General features: G+C 41.4%; 1 protein-coding gene across 5 annotated transcripts in view; it reads right to left on the minus strand.

Annotated features, from left to right (window-relative positions):
* The window catches only part of OSBPL5 (oxysterol binding protein like 5), a 183,192-nt gene that overhangs the window by 39,354 nt on the left and 122,379 nt on the right, over positions 1-21,459 (minus strand). For 4 of the 5 annotated variants that reach the window (XM_074585743.1, XM_074585745.1, XM_074585744.1 and 1 more), the window contains exons 3-7: positions 19,092-19,165; positions 8,993-9,073; positions 8,230-8,331; positions 6,429-6,632; positions 184-268 (exon numbers count right to left, since the gene is read on the minus strand). In XM_074585743.1, coding sequence (XP_074441844.1) covers positions 184-268; positions 6,429-6,632; positions 8,230-8,331; positions 8,993-9,073; positions 19,092-19,165 — 546 coding nt within the window. The remainder of the gene's footprint in view (positions 1-183; positions 269-6,428; positions 6,633-8,229; positions 8,332-8,992; positions 9,074-19,091; positions 19,166-21,459) is intronic. The other variant, XM_074585747.1, reaches the window with a different exon arrangement.

The following is a 21,459-nucleotide window of genomic DNA, read 5'->3' on the forward strand; positions in this document are numbered from 1 at the left end:
GTGAGGAGTATGAAATATGCCTGTAGTCTGCTTGACCTCTTCTGACCATTGCTAACGAATCCATCCCAAGCTGGGTGAACTGCCATTTTTTCCTTTACATACCAATTTTTTTTGCATCAACCTATCCTCTTAACTAGCACAGAGTATGCAATCTGGAGAAAACAAACGAAGACCAAAACTTACCATCCGATTCAGAGGCTGCTCTGAAAATCAAGTAGCTGCTGGGAAGAGGCTGTGTGATCGAACCAACATTTTCTCCCTTTGGGCCCTGGAAATGCACACAGACAAAAAGACGTAAGGCACAGAAAACGCAATGGACCGTTCTACGTCTTCCTACCCTTCCTGGGCAGAGTTTGTATGTTTGTGATAAGAAAGAAGGAAGGAGCAGATGGAGTAATTTAGAGAGACTCATCAGTAATCACTATATTGCTGCTGCAGTTCCAAACCAATAATGAGCTCTGATGTAAATGGGGCTTGGTCTAACCTCTGCTCGGCCCAAAACCTAGTCTGTTTATTCAGAACCTCAGGAATGGAAGAATCTCATTCCTGCTGGCTGGGACAAAACCAGTCAAATATTTGCTATTAGTCGTCTTTGTGCAACATCTGAATGGACTGTTCCATGTGGTGCATGTCTGTCTGCCTGCAGCCTGACACACTAGCAATGAAACACCCTTTATGTGTCACCATAAAAGTGGCAGAGCCCACACCTTGTGCTGTTAGTGCCTCTAGCAGAGAGGCAATGGCAGCCTTTCTGGAAGGAAACAAAGGGGAAACCCCATATGTCTGTGGGAAAGGAAGAGACAGGGAAAACTACAGGCTGAGGACCAAAGGTCTCCCAGGGCACGGGCACATGCTACTGGGTTACAGCCCTTCACCTCTACATCCAGACCCTTAGAGAACCTTTATGTCGTGGTGCCTGGGGTACCGGCCATTTCAGGCATTAACAAAAACAGGCTTTGCTTGTTTGTGTTGCCCTTAGTTCAGGAGCTGTGTCAAAAAAGCTTATAGTGTCTTGTAAGCATCCTGCCACAATCCCTTCACCATGACCCTCCAAGAAATGATTGCCAGGGAGGCAGAGTTCATCTTGGATTAGGCACTTCTTTGAGCAGAACCACAGGCTCCCACCTTGATCTCCTCCCTGTTTTCTCCTCTCTTGAGATCCAGAAGCTGCTAAGAAAAAGCAGTTCCTGTACCCGGTGAACACAGTTTCGTACACTCCATGGTACAGACTTTATGCCACAACCTGGCTGAAATAAATGGGAGTCCCTCCTCCTCCCTTGCATTTGCAAAGTTACTCAGTTTCCTCCAGTTCCTTTTCTTCCTCACTTCACAACACACAACATGAAAGCAGATCCTTTTTCAATTATGCAAACACCTTACAGAAATAAATGCAGAGCAGAAAACATTACCACTACGCCAACCGCAGGATGGAACAAATAGTTTTCTGCAGGATGCTCAAACACAGATTTCCTTGAGTTTCTAGAGACTATCACACAATGCTGAAAATCTGTAGGGAAACTTTTGCAGTTTGACTGCAACTCTCCTCCTTTACATGGGCCTTTATAGTATCCCATCCTGCTCCTTAAATGAAGGACTTCTCTCTAGCACTAGTTTGTAAGCAGGGAAACTGTGACTGCTGCTGAAAACTGCTCCTGTATACAAGTGTCCTGTAGTTAAATAGTGGCTTTGTCTGGATTTTTGGTTTTGAGCTCCACTCAGGAAGCCAAAATTTGGAAAGAACGAAGAGTGCAAGCATAGGACAAACATAGGACTGTTTGCAAGGGCATGTAGGGACAGGACAAGGGGGAATGGTTTTAAACTAGAGCAGGGCAGGTTTAGATTAGACATTAGGAAGAAGTTCTTTACAATGAGGGTGGTGAAACACTGGAACAGGTTGCCCAGAGAGGTGGTGGAGGCCTCATCCCTGGAGACATTCAAGGCCAGGCTTGATGAGGCTCTGAGCAACCTGATCTAGTTGAAGATGTCCCTGCTTACTGCAGGGGGGCTGGACTAGATGACCTTTAAAGGTCCCTTCCAACCCAACACGTTCTATGATTCTATAATTCTATGATTCTATGATTAAATTGTATCTATCTATTCCATGAAGATGCAGTGCTGAGAAGACAACAGTCTCCAGTTTATCTTCTCATCTCTACATCTGCGGGGTTCTTCTGCTGCCAGGAGAAATTGGGATCCTTATTACTTGTTTCTTTCTCCCCTCCCCTCTCCCACAAGAGGTTCACAAGATTAAGACTGTTTAAAGGCTTAATAGTCAGGACTGGCAAAGTTGGGATTTGATTAGTGATCCTGAGCAGAGCAGCTCAAGATATTACTAGTGACATTAATGCAATCAAGCACCATTCCCAATGGCATTTTTCCCTTCAGTAGTGTGCAGCTGAGCAGGGTGTTGCAGAATTGTTAATAACACCATTACTTGTGTTTTGAGTGCAGAGGTTTTGCTCTGTTGGAGGAAAAACCTTACAACCAAACAGCACAGATCCAGAGAACTGAAATTAAAAAAAAGGGGAGAAGGAAAGGAGGGGATAACACAAGGTTTTAACAGACATTTAGGCATGTGGGTAAACACAAGGAGCAGCCAAGTCACTCTGTCATGGAAACGTATTCAACAGTAAGGCATGCTTATACATGGAGGGGGCTGTTTCCCACAGAAAGAAGAGGAGAAGAAGAAAAGAGAGGAGGCCATAAAAATAAAGTCAACATCTCCACAGAGTAAATGAGGTTCTGTATCTGCACAGCAGAGATAATGGTGTTTTCTGCCTTGGAGCATCATGCCTGATTAGAGTCCAAAGCCCCCAAGACAATGACCATCTCTCACTAAAAGTGAATGTTATCCCTGCTACACAGGGACCTGGAGCTCAGCTGCAACCTCCAGACAGTACAACTAAGAAAGGATCATCTTCAGATCATTCCCGTCTTTACACTTGATTTGAGACTCAAAAGGCATTATCAAACAGGCGTTGATTAGGCTTTGAAAAATGGAGTGGATTCACACTGGTTTAGATAGTGTGACAAGACATCTAGTCTTGGAAATTCACAGAACAAAGCTTAGAAAAAGAGAAAAAAAAATCCCTCTTGCAAACAGTACTGTGGGTAACTGTAAGGATGAAGATGAAACTAACTGTGCTGTATTACGGAGCAGAACAAACAACTGTAAAAGAGCAGCACAAGCCCATTACTAAAACTTCTTTCTCTAAAGGAATGACTCAAAGCTCTTAAAATCAACAAAATTAAAATTATATGTATTCCCACATTCAGTGGGTCTGACCCCGACTCATTCAGCACTGTGAATACATGCCATAACGAGCTGCAGTCAATAAAAGCCTTCCCACACCACACTGTTCAGCAAGTTTCTGAGCAAGCTCAAAGGGAAATACTAACTATTCCAGGACATTTATTTGGGACAGCCAGGCAAACCTTGCCAGCATACAGCCCTATGCCCTACGCTCCCTCTGTGAAGCAAGAGGACAGACACCCACACCCTCAAAGTAATTACTAGGTTGGCATTCCCTGGTATCCTGCAGTCATCCCGGCAAAAAGTCTCTTCCCTGAAGCAGCGTGGGATCACACTGCCTTCACATGATGGACAAAGTGCCTCTGCGGCAGTATTTGGAGCTTGCGGGGGAAGCTTTTCTTACTGCTGCTTGCAACGCTGACCAATTTTGAGACGTTGGTGGTTTTGGCCTTGGGTTTACAAAGGCCTGGGCAGAGCAAAAAGGTAAAAGGTCTAATCCATTTGTACTGTGAAGGAGTTTCAGGCTAAAACACTCATAAAGCCAGGGAAACAGTGTAGAATAAAGGACTGTCTCCTCTCTGGGATATACTAGTAAGATATCTCTAGAAACCAGAGAACTTTATAGGAAAAACAGTTCCCTACTGCGTATCTTTAGCTTTCCGCTATAAGCAATGGTCTTACAGCTTACCTACCTATTGTTTCAAAAAGCACCCCAAAATTTCATCCGATTCTAACTGAAGTTAAAATGACTGCACATCAAATTTAATTGGCTGGCGCAACTATAAATGTCTAGGGCACTGCCTGAACCAGACATTTGTTTCAGGGCTGAGCGCCACAGTTAGATCCAAACATCTGTTGGGCAGCCAGGCCAACACATACAAAGGTGTTCATTAATTACCCTGAGTTAGCTGGAAGCCCATTATGTGAGTCAAAACTGGACCATTAACTCTAGACTGGAAAATCCTTGAAAATTTCATGAGCCATTGTAGCCAAAAGTGAAAGTTGTTTAGCCAGATCTTATTTCTGTCGTGGTGGACAGTAACTTGGGCTTTTTGCTTAAGCTCAGGCTAATCTATATTTCCTGAGAAATAGGCTTTCTTTGCACAGTTATACATAACCAATTTAGATCAGTCAATTCTGCTCCAGTTGCTTTAAAAGAAGGCTGTGAAATGACATAAAATGAAACGGTATTTTTAGCAGTTTCAGCATTAAACTGTTGTCAGAGTGCAGACAGCTTCTTTGACATCAAGTAGTTCGCTGGTGGATTTCTTCTCGATGTGTATTTAGGTTTTCACCTTCTGGCTGAAAGCATCTATCACACATAACAATCCTGGCTGAACTCAGGCTTCAGGAAATATCCTACCATGCAGGTCAAATGTAGCTTTCTAAATATCTATCTCAAGTGACTTAGAATATTACTTTGACCTGAAAACTCAAATTTTGGGACTTCCTCTAGTACACAAATATTTTCAGAGATATACTCCCTTCATATTTAATATACTAATTCCTATTTCTGTCATATACTTTCTCAAGAGACACAAGAATTAGATACACATACACACATGCAAATGCATATACACATTAATAAAACCCCTAGATCTGGCAGCAACACTACTTTTCAGTACCTGACTGTGGTTTTGATGCTATTTTTTCACTATGTCTCCTGACTGTGCTTTTCAGAACAATTCAATTGACCCGTCAACTCACAAGGAATCTTTTTGTTGATGGATAGCAAATGATTGACAACCTTCTTGAGTACATGGTCTGAATTTAAAAAGCATCAAAACTCAAAACTGAGTAAGAAGCAAGATAGTAATGAAATCTTTAGAACTTAAAGCAAAAGCAATGTATCTAAGAACAGATCAGAGCTGAGCTACTGTCAGAAAACAGCAGCTCTTACCCCTGGATGTTGAGGTTAATTTTAATTCTCTTCTCTAACCTTATTAAAAATTGCAAGACTTTTTATAGTGATTGTATAGCTGTGTTTAAAACTGTTCAATTAACTGCAGGGATGAGCAGGAGTGAGGTGGCTTGATCTGCTCCCACAGGGCTTCCCCTCCATATTTTAGAACTTCTGATGCCAATGACAAATGCCTTCATCGCTCTCACACCAGTCTTTCCAAGTAGATTTACTCTGCCGGACACCTTGCAGCAAGGCAGTAGCTTGTAATGCCTTGCTTACACTGGTGATGTCTCCTAGAGAATTTATGTCTGCAATAACTCTGATGAGTCATTGTTTTTAATGGGGAAACAAGAGTTCAAGAACATTTCAGCTTAGTCTTCGGGGTATCCAACAGATGTTGCTCTCAGTGCCTCTCACGAGGTGCAGGGGTCTTCCTCTTTGTTCATAGGCGTTAGATATTTTTTTTCTTTTTGCCTATTCTTAAAGGAAAGAAGAAAAAGAAATGCAGCTCTTTAAAATTTGCAGGGAGTTATTTCACGAAGTGTGAGAAACTATTAGTCATTTTTGTTACAGGGAGATCCAGAGGTCACTGCAGGACCTACTGTGTGTACAGGAAGAGACTGTATCAGCCTCTGAGTAACAACAGACTGAAGAAGAACCCAAAGTGATGGAGAGAAAACCTTGCTATTATTTCCTTTTGAAAGAAAAGAAAAGTAAGGCAACCTATCCAAAGTCGCGCTTTTGTGCAACAGTCAAGTCTTGAGCAGACCACTCAGTTCCAAGTCCGTCGCGAACAGACTCAAACCTCGGAACCATTAGAAAAAAAAAGTCCAATTATTAATCTGGTTTTTGTCACTTTGCCAGCCCTCTTCCAGTGTGGCACAAAGCATTTGGTGCTTTGTGCGTCCTTCTTTTGGGGCAGTCAGTTAACTGGGTCTATTCCTCATCTCTTTTTAAAGATGTAGGCCACGGCTTGATAAAGCTTCCAGGTATCTTTTTTCCTGCACTAACATGTTTCCTCTTTCCTCAGTTTATGCGTGCATCTCTACACCAAGAATGACACATTTGTATAACTAATCACAATGCAGCGTGTTCCTTTGATGTCATACCATGACCAAGCTTAGGTGTCTTTAATCTTTTTATGCAGTCAATTCACCATCACTAACAGCAATTGAATAACTGAAAATCTAGATAATATCAATGCTAGATGATACTAGTGCTGAGACACTTTGATGACCAAGAAGAGGTTGTTCGACTCATCAGGATTGTTACCTTTACAGCCCAGATTGATTGATCCAAAGGATGAAAAAGTTTAAAACAGAAACCATCCTTTTTGGAGGGTCTCTCGATCAGCTCACAAGAATGGAGCAAGATTGTCCCAACCCACTGTCCGTTCTTTGGTGTCTTATAAATCAGCAGCACTCCTGGTTTCAGAACACACCACAGCTTGGTCCAACTCTTCAGAGTCCCACGAATCTGGAGGGAAGCAGGGAGAGAACAGAAAGTTGCATTTATGTTGCTCCTTGAAAGAAAACCAGTATTTATTCAGTACGTATACAGTACTTTCAATACGTGTTTCTCCTAAGGCCACAGTACGATACACTTCCTTAGGAAGATACACTGCATTATCTGAACAGTCTTAGGGATCTCATAGCAAAATCTCAGACCTTGTAAATCTGGCTATCAGAATCTAGTCTTCATATTTTTATTACTGGCTTAGTGTTAGCAGCTTGCTTAATTTTTTAAGCAACCAGCACTGCGGGCCCATGTGAGAGTGATTTGTTAATAATCATGGAGGACAGACCAATTAGAACATTGCATAGAAAAATGTTATTGCTAGTCTAACTTGACTTTTAAGTCATTTTAATACTGTTCTGCAGAACAGAGCTATTAATGGGTTTTGTCAAATACCCCATTTTTAAAAGCAGCTTCTCCAGCTGGTTTACTTCTCTATCAAGTTCAATGCACACTCTCTCTTGTATAGAAGACATTAAATCTGATAGCGTATATTCAAGATAACAGCTTTAAGAATGGGGAAGTTTCTCAGTAAGGTTACATTTTGCCTAAGGTCTTTTTGACTTCAACTTACATAGGCCAAACCTCAAGTCTTACATCGGTGCTCTGTTTTTGTGGCCCAGCATCATTTGTTGCTGAAGCAGAAATTTCCAGCCACAGCACAAATGCAACAGGTATTTTGTATTTAAAAAAAACCCCTCAATATTTATCTATCTTCTACACTAAACATTATGAAACATTTTGTTGCCAATGTAATTTCTCAATAAACCATATACATGTCACTTTTCTGGCCTCTAATACTGATCATAGAATAATGTTGGAGGTTTTTTACACTGGTCAAATGCAATTGTACGGTTTCATGAAATCCCTAAATTACTTTTTTTTTAATTTTTAAGGGCTACTTGTTTGGTGATGTTTGGAAATTAAGTTTTGCTATAAGAAAAGGGGCAACCAATTCACTACTAGTTGAGAAGACTAAATGGCCCCAAATGAGGAGAAAAACAGCGGTGAAAGGTAACATTTCTCAATGTCAACCCAAATTTATTTTGCCACATATGAAGTCTCAGGACTTCAATGAGAAGCTGTCACTAGTTGAGCCTTTGCACAAGGAGAAATTACAGTTGTCGTCGGGTCCAATATGTTTCATTCTGTGCTGTGACAACATAAAATCCAACTGTCAATAGAACAAGCTGTATCTGCCCATTTCCAGGCTGCTATTCTGTCTATTCCCTCTTCAGTACAAAAACACATCTATGGGAAGAGGCCAGCAGATGCTTTCAGAGAGGAAGAAAGAAACATCATCACTTCCTTTTGTGCTATGCACTTTTTGAGACCTTGTCACTACTTAAGGATATGGACTAGATGGATTGAGTTAGTTTAAGATGAAAAGTAAATACTCCCCATAACTCCACTTTCACAGCTTTACAGCAACTTCAACTCAAAATTATTTGATCTTGCTCCACTCAAAAAAGTGCTAGTGCATAAGTCTCAGACACATCAAGTATTTCTCACTTATTTTTCTCCTACAGCCTCAGGAGCAATGGTCTGTATGAAATACCTTCAGCCAGTCTGCTGTGATCACTACACTGGGATCCTTCAAAGCACTGAAGAGTTGTTTGGTAGCCCTTTTCTTCTCCTGTCTGTAATTTTTTTTTTGTACCTGGTTTGGAACAGAGAAAATATAGCAGCTGTAATCATGGCCTCTTTTGGGGGGGAAAGAACACAATGCATTAAGGACAGCTATGTATAGCACAGCTAGAACATGACCCAGCACAAGTTCCCCAGAAATGAGCACAAGGAAGAACAAAAACATAACAAGATAGCAGGCATTTTCTTTGCTCCTCAAGTTCCACTAAACATAATGTAATTTGGCTTTTCCTTGGGGGAAATGGAAAGAGGCTGAACACCCCAGTCCTCCTCAAATTAAAGAGATTAAATCTAATTTCATCCAAAGCAAATTATTTATTCTTTTGGTTTGGTAGACAAACAGGTGTTCAAGCAATAATTTGTTCAGATTGCCTAGACATACCCCTCCTAACAAGACCAATGAAGGATTACAACCCTCTTGAGGTGCCTAATGGCTCTGAAATTTATGAACAGAGTGAAATAATTACACTGATTTGTTCTGTTTGCAGTATATAATCTAATCCTGTATATAAAGCCTGTAAATGCCCTTGGCATACAATGACTCCTAGAAGAGTCGGAGGCTTCTCTGGGTCTTGGGAAATGACTCAGAGTAGTTCCCAATGGTTTGTTTGGAAGGTACTACTTGTTTTGTAAAGGAAAGTCAGCTGATGCTAACTTGGCTGCTTTGCACATACCTTCAGTGTTTCCTTCTTTGTGAATTTGGCTGTGGGAGATACACACTCTTTGTCAGACCCATTGCAAAGCTTATATTCGATCTAAAAAAAGGAGAGGGGGAAAAGGAATGTGTTAACATGATGACGTTCAAGCTGTGTTCTAATGACGAGTCATTTATATCTTCCAGAAATCCATGAAAGAGCTGATTGCAGACTTCAGCAGCAAAACACCAGGCAGGTGCAGAAAACGCATATTTGCAGTGCACTACAAACTTCCTTTTTATAATCATAGTTGAAAAATTCCCCACCAAATTTTCTTCATATTTCTCCTATGCAGACATTACTTTTGGTAAAATAAATAAAATAGAATAAAATAAAATAAAATAAAATAAAATAAAATAAAATAAAATAAAATAAAATAAAATAAAATACCCAAAAGAACCAAAAGTCCTATGTGTATTCCTAACTTTGAAAACTAAATGCCTACCTCTTTTCAGATCTGAAAGCATTTCAATTACCAGAATAAAAATTATGGGGAAGCTGTTATAGATCTTTCAGAACCAGACTCAACATTGGCGATACGTTGCCCTAGCTGAAATATCCAGAAACATGAGTGGGCAAGAAATGACCTAATCATGTTACAGATAATACAGGAAATAATCATCATCTTGGCCTTGAGAAGCAAGGCAAAAGATACACAGTCACTTCAAATCATGTTTGATACTGTCAGTGCTGTTTAAATTCATCTTCAGAGGCTGCAGCTCTCATGATTGTGCTGATGGGCTGAAAAAATGCTTTACTTCTGTTAGACATGGTCACAATATTACTGTTCCCAAAATAATGAATGCTTAGAGAGTATAACTCCCTGGAGCCCAACTCACGACAAGAATCACTACTTGGATAGGTACTGTCAGCAAATTATCCAAAACTTGGGGAGGGTTAATGGCATGAGAAGTATGGTACAGTCTGGACTCCGCTACTTTTTATGTGACCTTGAGGAAGTTACTTTTTCTTTTTCTTCCAACCTTTCATGTGTCTGATGCATTCAGACTGTGATCTTTTGGGGTCAGGCACTGTCTCTCCTACTTATGCATGAGAGTTTTATAAAAAAGTTCAGCCCTTGGCCACCTTGATTTAATGGGTATGACACAAAAATGAACTGAACTAAGGAAAAAATGTATCAAATGTAGTTCCCATTTATAAATTCACTGTTATGATGTGAAACAAAGCCACTGGGCTCTCAGACTTTCTCTCCTGTATGTCACGATTTGATGTAATTGTTCTACAGCGCCTTCAGTTTTGAGAGACCCACTTCCCTTTTCCCTCCCAGTGACACAGAAACCTCGCTGGCTAGTACAGCCACAAACCATGCTGAACGTTAGTGTGAGCAGGAAAATATTTAATGACAGCCAGATCAATTCCTCTTCCCACGACTTAGATAAAAACATGCAAATACATGACCACAGCAAACAGGCCATCAACTAGGCTTTGCAGATTGTGGGAGGAGCAAAAATGGGAGATAAGGATGCATGTTCAACTGAGTAAAACTCTGTCTGGATGACACAGGATTAGAAATTAGGGGCAGAAGGTTCAATTTGCAACAGACCCAGTGTCCCTGTAAAGCCTATTACTTGTTCTCACATATGCTTATAGTAGTCTTTCACTAAAACCAGAAGTACACTTGACACTTAAAAATAGAGAAATGAAAACTCTGTGATGGCTCATAAAGACCAGTGAAGCCCCTGATCTGACTTTACAGTTTACAAGTCAACTTGGCATTGGATCCACTCAAAGAAAATGCCAGCTCTAGACTCCTGCAAACTATTCAATATTTGTCGGTTTTGTTTTAATAGAAAGCTAAAGCTGTCTCCTCTACCTGCAATGCAGTCTGATGCATATTCTGTATTTCTGCACATGGAACTTCACTGTAAAAACACAAGATTTACGGTGGCGACCGCTGCACAGATACAACATCTGAGCAGAGAATTGTGCCCACAGGGTCTTTGTCACATTTCAAAGGGCAGTGGGTAGACATTTGGGAGATATGCTATAAGCTTTTCTTTGTAAGGAAACATTTCTAAGTGCTTAAATGTCTCCAAGCAAGAATCCTTCAGAATTATTAGGAGATTATGCTTTCATGATTCGAGATGCATGTCGTCTGAAACTCGTCAGAAGAATTCTCTCCTTTTCTCCCAGTTAGCAGGGAGAATGTCCTGTCCTTGAGATACAATTATGAGACAACTGTTTATTGGGAATTTCACTCCCTCCAGCCCAAGAGATCATACGCAGACAGAAACACTGTGTACTAGCCCTCATTAGCCGCACGAGAAGCAGGAAAGGCACAGATGTCCCCAAGATTTCTAGGAAATCCTGCTCAGGTGTCTGCAAAGCATCAGGATATAATGAATGCTTTTTGCTTAGCTAATTAAAGCAAGCTACAGTCACTTGTTGTCTAGACAATTACATTTTAACACTTACATAAAGAATAAAATCTTGGCCCCTAAGCTCACTTGGCTCGAGGAAATTTACTTGAAGGTGAATTCAGAAAGCCTTCCAACAACTGCTGCAAACCGTGCAAACCTGATCCCTAAATCTGCTGCTCGGGGGGAACCAACGTTAACTCAGTCAGAGGTGCTTTCACTGCGCTATGAGCCACACCTGCCTCCTCCTTGGAGTCTCTCTGGGTCATGCTAAAAACAGAATTAAACAACCACAAGACTTCAAACCTGTGACATTTATAAAGACAGACATTGATTCTGCCTTTTCAAGAGACCTGACTCAGAGCTGCATGACCAGAGACATCTCACACCCAATGACAGCCAATACTGCTATGCATGGTATAAAGTTGTAGCACAAAACAGTGTATGACGGGATAATCTCCCCTTACACCACCATAGCCTTTAGGAGCTCAATAACTACAGCAAAACTTGTCTGAAATCATTACAAACCTGTCTTTCACTGGGTCAAAGCAGCTGGATTAACAGCCTTGGAGCCTGCTGCGGTGGGCTCCTGAACTGCTGTGCTGCTTCCTTCAGGCGCTACCTCCCCCATGTCTGAGCTGCGTCCAGCTATGCTGAATTTGCTAACCTTGCCTGTAAAGGGAAACACGGCCACAGGGATGGTGCACGCTAAGACAGGCTTAAGAATGGATGAGAAAGAAGCAGTAGCATAAGTCCCTCACTGCCTGCGTAAGACATTCTGGGCACGGGAAAACAAATATCTGTGCTGCCGTGTCCCAAAACCCCTGATGTACCAGCTGTGTGATGGATAGCACAGCACCCCGAGATGGTTGTAAAATGACCAGGCTTTATGAAGAGAGAGAAAATTTTACTAAAACCAATCCATGGACAAGTTTTCAGATGTGCCTGACCTGGGACTTCTGTTTTCAGAAATTTGACGCTGTACCCCAGTTACTTTTTTAAGGAGGCAAACTGATTGCTTTTGTCTGCTGGCTTTGCTTCTTGTTGTGCTGATAAAGATGCACCATCACAGATCCTAAACAGCAGTTTGCTTGTAGGTGATCATCAGGTCTACAGAATGAAAAGCATCGCATTTCTGTGTTTAAAGTTCCTGCCTTTTCACAGGAAAGGTGGGATTTAAAGTCCCAGGAGTGAATACCATAGGTCCCCATGCTGCTGATTGATAGCAACGTACAGTTCCTCCAGGTTTAACCTAAGTGACTTGAAGTAAAACGATTTCACGTTTTGCCATGAATCTGTCTTAATAGTTTTGATTGTACCTCGTGGCATGTATAAAATTCAGTAAATCTGTGCCATCAGCTCTAAAGATCCCTAAGACACAGCAGGGCCTTACATCGCTAAGATCCACCAAGAGCATTTAATGATGTCCTTCTATTGACCCACCTTTTTCAGCCTGGCACAAAACTAAGAGAAGCCATTTGTCATCACAGCAAGTCTTTCAAGGACACTGGGATAATGCTTGTGCAGGATATCAGAATCTGGCCCTCTCTCTCTGCAGCAACACATGAACCACATTAACCAGAGATGAGACTTTGTACAATGAGAGGGTAGGGAATTGGTGTCCTTTATAAAATTAAAAAAACCCACTGGAATATTCTGACAAGAAAGCAAGGGATGTTTTCCATATATTGGTTCTCATAATTAAAACAAGGGAAGACTGTTAATCTGCCAAAAACTTTTATCGGGGCATGCAGCAGCACTTGCATGGGTAGGAAACTGTTGTCCTTTAGTTCTCTAACTAAATCTGTCCTTTCCAGGACGGAGTGATGACCTTGCCAGCTGATGATGGGCTGTGCTGTACTCAGAGAAATACTCTTTATCCCAGTTAAGTTTCTATTCTCTTTCATCTCCGTCATGTAGCTCTGGACATCCACCGCCAATTGTTAGCAGTTATGACAATACTCTTATACTTCTGCTAGTCTTTGTGAGAGAGCGTACAGAGTCCTCACAATAGTGCTATTCTCATCCAGTGTCTTTTCGTGACTTCATTTCCAAGAGGAACAAAATCACTTCACAGATAAACAGTCTGTGATCGACTCTGCTGTGGGGGATGCCAGCCCATCAGCATGCCGTGCCTTGGATAACAGCAAGAGGAATATCCTGTTGTTTAACACAAACAATCCTTGCTGCACAGGACGAACACAAAAAAATACGTAATGAGAGACAAATAGACAGAATAATTCCAAATGAGAAACATTTAAATAAAATCATTCTCAAGCTGTGGCCTGCAAGTTAACAGCAGTGACAGCTTACAAGTCACTCTTTTTTCTTCTTTGCATCCAAATGAGGGAAAGACGAAATCAGATGGGAATTTGAAGGCAGAACAAAAGTAGCTGGGGTCACAAGTTACGTTTCACAAAAGCAAAAATAGTCTTCGCATGGGAGACATGTCCTTGCTCACATGTAACTTCCCCAGTATCTTTTCCACATATAACTGCGACAGATCTGTATCACTGCAGAAATAAAAGAAATGAAACAAAAGTTCCCGAAGTAGTATAAACACTATGGAAAAGCTGGCTTAACATTAGAAGTGAAGAGCTCCTTATTACTGATGTGAATATTCACAGATATCTCAACCACATTTAAACAATTTTGTTTTCAATTTACTATAAGCAGTTCTTTTTAAAAACTTTTTTATTTTATTGTGAATTAACAGCTCATCCAAAGGACAGTAGAGTCAGTGAAACAATTCTTACTGACAAACAAGCTTTGCATTAGGAAAGATTACCCTTCAACTAATATGCTGCTTTACAGCAAGTTGAATAATCACCTAAAACTTTTTAGTTTGCCAAAAAAACCCAAAAATCCCTCTTATTTCAACAATGTTACAAAGACACAGCAACTGTGTTTACAACACTGAAATAGCCTGATGATTAGTGCAAATTGAAAAGCTTGTAGAAATAAATAGCTGACATGACAGCAATATCTGGGGAAAATCATCGCTGAAATTCAGCTATCCAAGCAACTCCAAATATCAAGTTATATTACTGTTTAGTGGAATGCTTTTCTCCATTGCGTCAGATTATAGTAATTAAAGAAAAAGTCACAGACCTCATGGGATTTCTATTTGATCATTTAAGTGTGCCTTTCATGGGAAGAACGCTCTGCAAATTTAGAATATTTAAAGAACATTTTAGGCGAGATGGGAAGTTGTGCACCCAGAAAAATGCCGTTTCACATGACTGATACAGTTGTACCGCTAAGCAGAAATCTGAAGCAAAGCTTTGCTTTCCCCTCTAGCTGTAGGCACAGCTTTTGCTCCTAGACTAAGATTAAACAAACGAAGAAGGTGAGAAAAGAAAAACAATTGGACTTTCAGCTTAAAATATGCTTTGCTAAATTGTTTAATAAATCATGTCAATTTTAGCACCTCCATTTACCCTCATCTCTCCCATCCGAAACACTAGAGTAAGGAATTATGATCACCAGTGACCCAAGGTGACACGATAGGACTGCTGTGGCTTATCCAAAATTATAAATTTTGAGACTTCATTTCTGGAAGCGAACAGTTACTACTGTGTACATTCCCCTCTGTGAGGCACCTGGGAGTTTCAGGGCTTTGATGCACCTACAGAAATTAGGGATGCTCCATGTTTCCCACCTCACCGTGCAAAATCCCTCCCCTCTTTTATGTGATTTTCCCAGGATACTCCAGGCTACATCTCTGCTCACTGTGGACAACTGTGATTACCCTAAAATGCTGCACATGGAATTGAAGAAGCAAGGTGTGCCTGAGCCAGGGCACAGGAACTGAGTGCAAGACTTGGCAGAGAAAACTAGCTCCAAAATAATTCCATCCACAACATCGACAGCATAAAGTATGGTAACGAAAAACCATCAAGGGCCCAGGTAAGCATAACACCACCCGTAAGGGCCAAATTCTCCTATAACGCTGTGCTTAGCACACACAGGGGCCGTTTCGCTCCTGAGCCTCTCTGAGGTGATTCCTGCAACGTCTGGATCTCTCTGACAACTGATTCTTCGGTCTGCTGGCTAAGGGAGAACAGAGGGAAAGGCACCCTTGTAGGTTGCCAGAGTTGTGAATGATCTTTTATCATAGTCCCAAACGTAACCATGGCTGGAATTAACTCAGAGGTGAAAGAGCACGATTCATGAGACTAGAAGGATGAGCATAAGACAGCATAGGAGTTGTAGCTTAAATCTCAAGTGATCAGTATGAGCTGTTTCAAACTACTTTGCAGCTAAAATAAATTTCTAGCAGCCACTTAGATTCACATTTCAGATTACAAATCACAGATAAAGACTTGAACAATTCAGACATGTGGAAAAACTCATGCACGATGAACCAAGCAATCTAAGCTTTGCCCTCCCATACGTCATATAACTGTGCACACAACAGCCACGCTCCTACAATGTGATAATTATAAGACTTCATTGTGACATTACTGGAGGACTGAAAAGAGTAAAGTACCACTGAGCACCAGCTTCAAGATTTTTCTGACTGTCCCTTAAAACACACTTCAATTCTTTGAGGCTCTGCATCCATATCACGCCAGCGGCTCCCCAGCCAGCAGAATAAATCGGTAGCATAGGAAGGGAAGAAAGAGAAAATGCAACACTGCATACTGCAATAAAAGGTACTTTAAGTACTACAATAAAAGGCACTTAACAGTGCTGAATGAGGCACAAAATGAGAGAAGGGTATCTCCTGTCACATTCAGGTGCGTGCTAACTGTACTACCTGGCTGCAGAGATGAGCTTCAGGCTTAGAGACACTTCTGTGATATTTTCACACCCCACTATGAGCACTGCTGCCAGAAAACAAGGCTAAAGTGTTTTTAAAAAGAGAGAAACTAATATGAGAAACAGTCTGAAATAAATAAGCTAATGATTTTATTTTTCCTTGAAAAGGGAGATGAAAGAGACTCCACTTAAAAAATGAAATAGGAGAAAATATGCTGCAGGGAAAGTTAGCAATGTCATACGTAACTGAACTGTGCCTTAAATTTGTTTTAATAAAATCTGGGGTCAGAAGCCACATCTGAAATCAGAAATATATATTGCTAAGAACCACACAAACACACTGAAAGGAAATGTTCCAGCATCAAATATTTTACTGTCCGTACAGATAGTACAATCGGGATGCGTTCACACCTCAGATATAGACTGGGAGTCCATTTATGAGCACAGGGTAGTGTGGTTGCAGTTAAATGGCTTCAGAGCTCATGAAGACGTGAAACAGAAAGGCAATTAATCTGCCTGGGGAAATGCAGGGACTCCAAGTCAGAGCTGGGAATTCAAGGTCCCCTAAGCCCCAGTCCAGGGATTGAATCACTGCACTGACTTTCTTTCTCAGTACTGGGTGAAAAGAGTCAGTGTGGTATGGTACATCAAAATAGTGCTGCTGAAGGAACACTGATTTCCAACAAGGTTTGTTATATCCACTGTGCCAAAAGAAGGGTAAGTATTAGTGGCACGGATCTGCTACCTAGAATATTTACTTTTGAATCCATTAATTAAATCTGCACACCCTACAGTTTGGTTTCTAAAAATTATCTCCCTCCTGCTATCAGGAATCTAAACATGACCCAATTAGCACACACTCCTTCCTTTGGTTCAAGTAGGTGGAACCGCTATTTATTTTTAAACTGAAATACTGTGACAGATCCCTACTTACAGTTCTGGACGCCAGACAGGAAGGTTTCATTTTATAGCCTTAGAGCTAAGTGAATATGAAAAATGAAATAGTAAGCAAACTGACTACCAGAGAAGAACAAGTCAGTGTACAACACAGCGAGACAAAGCAGAGTGAAGTGAGAATGACAGGCGCTACAGCACAGGTCCAGTGAGGCGGAAAAGTCTCTGAATCAAATATCATGTGCCTAAGCAGAACACTCAGGCAGGAAATAGGCCTAGCTCTGGCCCATTCAGTACCCAAAGCAATTGCCTGCGACACTGCAAGTGAGCAGGCAAGTTGAAGTTTGGCGTTTTGGGGTCCTTGCATCTCTTTTTAGTCCATTGATGTTTCAGAGCAATTTTGACTATTCTAAAGTCAAAGTCCTGGGTTGGTGAAAGCAAAACTCGTGTCCAGGTTCAGGCCCCCATTTGTTTTGAATCACAAATCTGATGCAGTTGTTTTGCCCTGTGCATTTTCTCTTATCTCTCCTTAACAACTGTGCTTGACACTGTCAAGGAGAGACCCACCAATGCCTCCCCAGGTGCACACAAAGCATGGCAGAAATCTAGGTGGGCACCGAAATGCTCCAAGGGTGCTTCTCCTTTCAAAAACACACCTGTAGGTGACTAAATAGCAAGGCAGGCCCTGAGGCTGGGAAAGCACAGCTGAGCCATGCTCTTACCCAGATACCTCTCATAAATACATTCCTACTCTTGCGCTCATCCTGTAACTCAGAAATCAAAGTCCCTTTTGGACAGCATTTCAGTGCTCTGAGTTGTCCTGTCCAGAAGAAGTCCTTCTTCTTTACATTGCGAAGTCATTGGGAATGTAACATCACTCCTTGTAAGGCGTGCAAAACATCTGGCTTTAAAACAAAGCCCTGGATGCAGTTAACTGGTTCTTGGGCTTCTCCATTGCCAGGATAAGTGGGAGGCTGGATTTCCATGAGGAAGCTGCCCAAAAAAGCAAAACCAAGGTCGGTTTGCAGCTTGCCAGGTTCCAGCAACAGCAGTGGACGTGTACACGAGCCCTTGTCACATACTCCCAAAGCACCTCTCATCACCATCTCCCTGTGCTGACCTCTGTCAGGGCATCCTGGCAGAACAACCTGCAAGATCCAGGCAAGCACAGCCGAATGTATTGAAGATGCAGAGCCTGTTTTCATATATTATAGGAAATCACTTGTCTGAAGCTGCTTCTTTCATGTTATATTTTCATTTCAGCTGGTGTCATTTACATTTTATAGCTTCACAGTTGAATAAATTTAGTTAAAAAAATATTAACAGGTCTTGCTTCTATTTCTACTTACCCTCCAGAAAGATGTTAGGGAGCTGCAGCCAAAAAAGCCTGTACATGAATCTCAAAGACAGATCTGATTTATAAGGTTGATTCCATCTCAACAGGAAACGAAACCCAGGCACTCAGTAACTCTAAATGTAGAGCCAGGTTCTGAACACCCAGATCCAGAGTCTTTAGTTCCAGTTTTACCTCTCCAAACAGGCTGGATGGAAACCCTGTGTTCAGGAAATGTTGGATAGTTTGCGTTCCTCTCCTCTTACGCCAATTCCCAGAGCTGTCTCCCAGGATCTCAACTCGCAGTTTTGGATGCTATGCACTACACTAAATATTACAGCTTTCTCTTCCAAGACAATTAAGGTTTATGATTGCCTTGCTGATCAGGAACAGCAGGAGACACCTCTACTGACAAAATCAACCTTTCAACCATAATTATTCATACAATTACACTGCCAAATGAGGCCCAAATAAACAGGGTTCTTCTGCGGTAGGTGCTATCAAGTCAGAGGGAAGTGTGGGCTTCTCTGTCATCCCAACCATGCAAAAATACCCATTTTCTTTCTTTCAAAACATGCACACACAGTTCCTGCAGGAACTGAGGGAGGGGCTTTCTCAGTGACTTTAAAAAAAAGAGAGTAAGAATGATTAATAACAGCTTGAGAAGAAATGAAAGCGAGACTAGGGATGGATCCCTATCCCACAGTACCTTACTAATGGAGTTTGGAGTCTGTGGTATCTCATCCTTCAGTGCTGACGGGCTGTTTCCTTCCACATCTTTTCCTGCAACAAATAAATGTGATTCAGAAACAGAGAAATTCTGCACAAAACCACGTCTACTTATGGCTTTAGAAGGGCTACTGCTGACAGCAAGCAAGAGAAGCTGTCATGAGCAGGAGCAAGCACACCAGGATCACAGAGAGGGATCTTGCAGAGCTTGAAATAGCCTGCATCCACATGCTTGGGCTAGGCAACAAGTACTGCTTAAAAGTTAGGTCTCAAAACACTGTGGTAAACTAACATGATGGTTGCAAAGTCCAGCATATGAAAGCTGGAAGAAAAACAGAAATAAGTTTGCTTATGCATCCTTAATCAGCTCCCTTCTGTGTCTGCACTATGATGCAGTCTTTAATTACGTTACCACAGCTTGTTCTTTTCTTACATACCCCATGCCTCATCAATGCAAATAATAAACGGAATTCAGTTAATAAGCAGCTATTCAATACATTATCCTCCTTGGTCAGTATCTGGCAACTATACATAGATGTACTTGACAGCATGCTTTGTTTGACAAATAATAACCATGATCATAAAACGTTACAGAAGACAGAACAGCATCTAGACATAATTAGTGAAACAAAATTAAAGAAACCTGCAGAAGGTCAATGTCTTCTGACCAAGTTATTTGTTAAAATAAGAAACATTTTCAATTAACAAGCAGTATTTAAGAACACTATGACATTTTCCAATCATTGTAGAGATATATTTCCACTCCCCAAGTATACTAAATTTGCAGTACATTATACCCATTATATACTAGTATGAGTGTGTGTAGTCCTAGTCCATGCGATAAAATGGCATGATAAATTCTGTTCTTTTTGCCAACTGTAATCATGTCCTTACAGTAAAAGAAGGCATGGAGCTTCTATTAAAAAAAGCCAAAAAATAGCATCTGATGAGACTAGCTTTTTAGTGCCAAGACAGTCATTGTTATCCAATTGCAATGTAGTTTTCTTCCCAAAATTGTTAGCAATAAGAGGTTCAGAATACTGGACGCAGTAAAGAACCACCAAGACAGGGAAATATAATCCATTTGTAGCACACTGCAAACATGGGAACTGTTAAAAATATTTTTAAACATTGTGTGGGCCAGTCTTGGAAACACCACCAAATCCAAAACCAGTAAGGGAAAATCCCGATTCTCCTGCAGTCAGCAGAAGTTGTCACGGATGTGTCAGAAGCCATAATGTCTCCTGGAGTTTTCAGAGCAGCCGTTTAAGAAGCCAAGACAAGTCAGCCACAGAAACTTACTGAAGAATAAATATCCTCATGGCCATCTTCTGCACTTCCATCACGGGACTTGTGAGAGAACAAGCATGTCCCATTATAACCAGAACTGCAACTGTACTACAGGGTTTCACTGGTAAAGAGACAGGACAAGAACTGTGCCCTTTTTATGGGCATTAACAGGCAGTTTGGTGTATTCGACTCTTAAATTTAAGAAAAGGCTTTGTGGGACAACTGTTTCTAGAAGGTGTTCAACTTTCCACATGGTGTCTAAGGGTGGATGGGGGTTTCAGAGGTGTTTCTCACCCTGTGGCACAGTCCTGCGCTGTGCCACATGCATGCAGTTGCGCTGACGCAGAAAGCAAACTCTTCCAAGCCTGGGAGAAGAGGGACAGCATGTGCATTGCTCACGTGGGGAACAGAAGCAGAGGAAGGACCTACGCGGTCACATAGGAAGGCGGTGCAACAACAGGGAGCCTATATCTTAACCTAGTTTCTTAACTGTCGCTCCTCCCCTTGAAACACTGAGCCCTAGATAACATTCTCAGAAACCTAATGTTCACAGGCAAGAGAAAATCTGAACTGGCCAGATATTTGCCAGTCGCCTTGTGCTACCATAACAAGTGGGGTGGCCATATGCGCTGCTGTGCATGGATTAGGACCTGTATCTTCGTACTTTTTCTTTCTCTGATGGCGCTTCCCTCTCTGTAGCCCCCACTCTCCCCGACAGAGACAGAGGAGGTTGCAACAAGCTCACAAAACCATGTAGCTGTTGCACTTGTTTCCCATGAAGAGTTTTTTTCTGTGCATGTATGGGAAAGTAATATATGGCCTAAAAGTTCAAGTGAAGTTAATGGGAATCAGCTGCTGCCTGTTCTGAGGGAACGGCGTCTATTAGCATAACAGAATCCACATCCATTCTTTATTATGTCCCATTTCTTAAAGAAAGCTTAAGTCCAAGCTGGTATCCATACAAAAAGCCTGGATGTGAGAGATTCCTGCCTTCTCTCAGTAATACAGTCAAAAGGGTTTGCACTTGAACAACGAGATTTTCAGTGCTCCTAAGGTTC

Source organism: Larus michahellis, chromosome 4, assembly GCF_964199755.1.
Source record: "Larus michahellis chromosome 4, bLarMic1.1, whole genome shotgun sequence".
Taxonomy (NCBI): Eukaryota; Metazoa; Chordata; class Aves; order Charadriiformes; family Laridae; genus Larus; species Larus michahellis.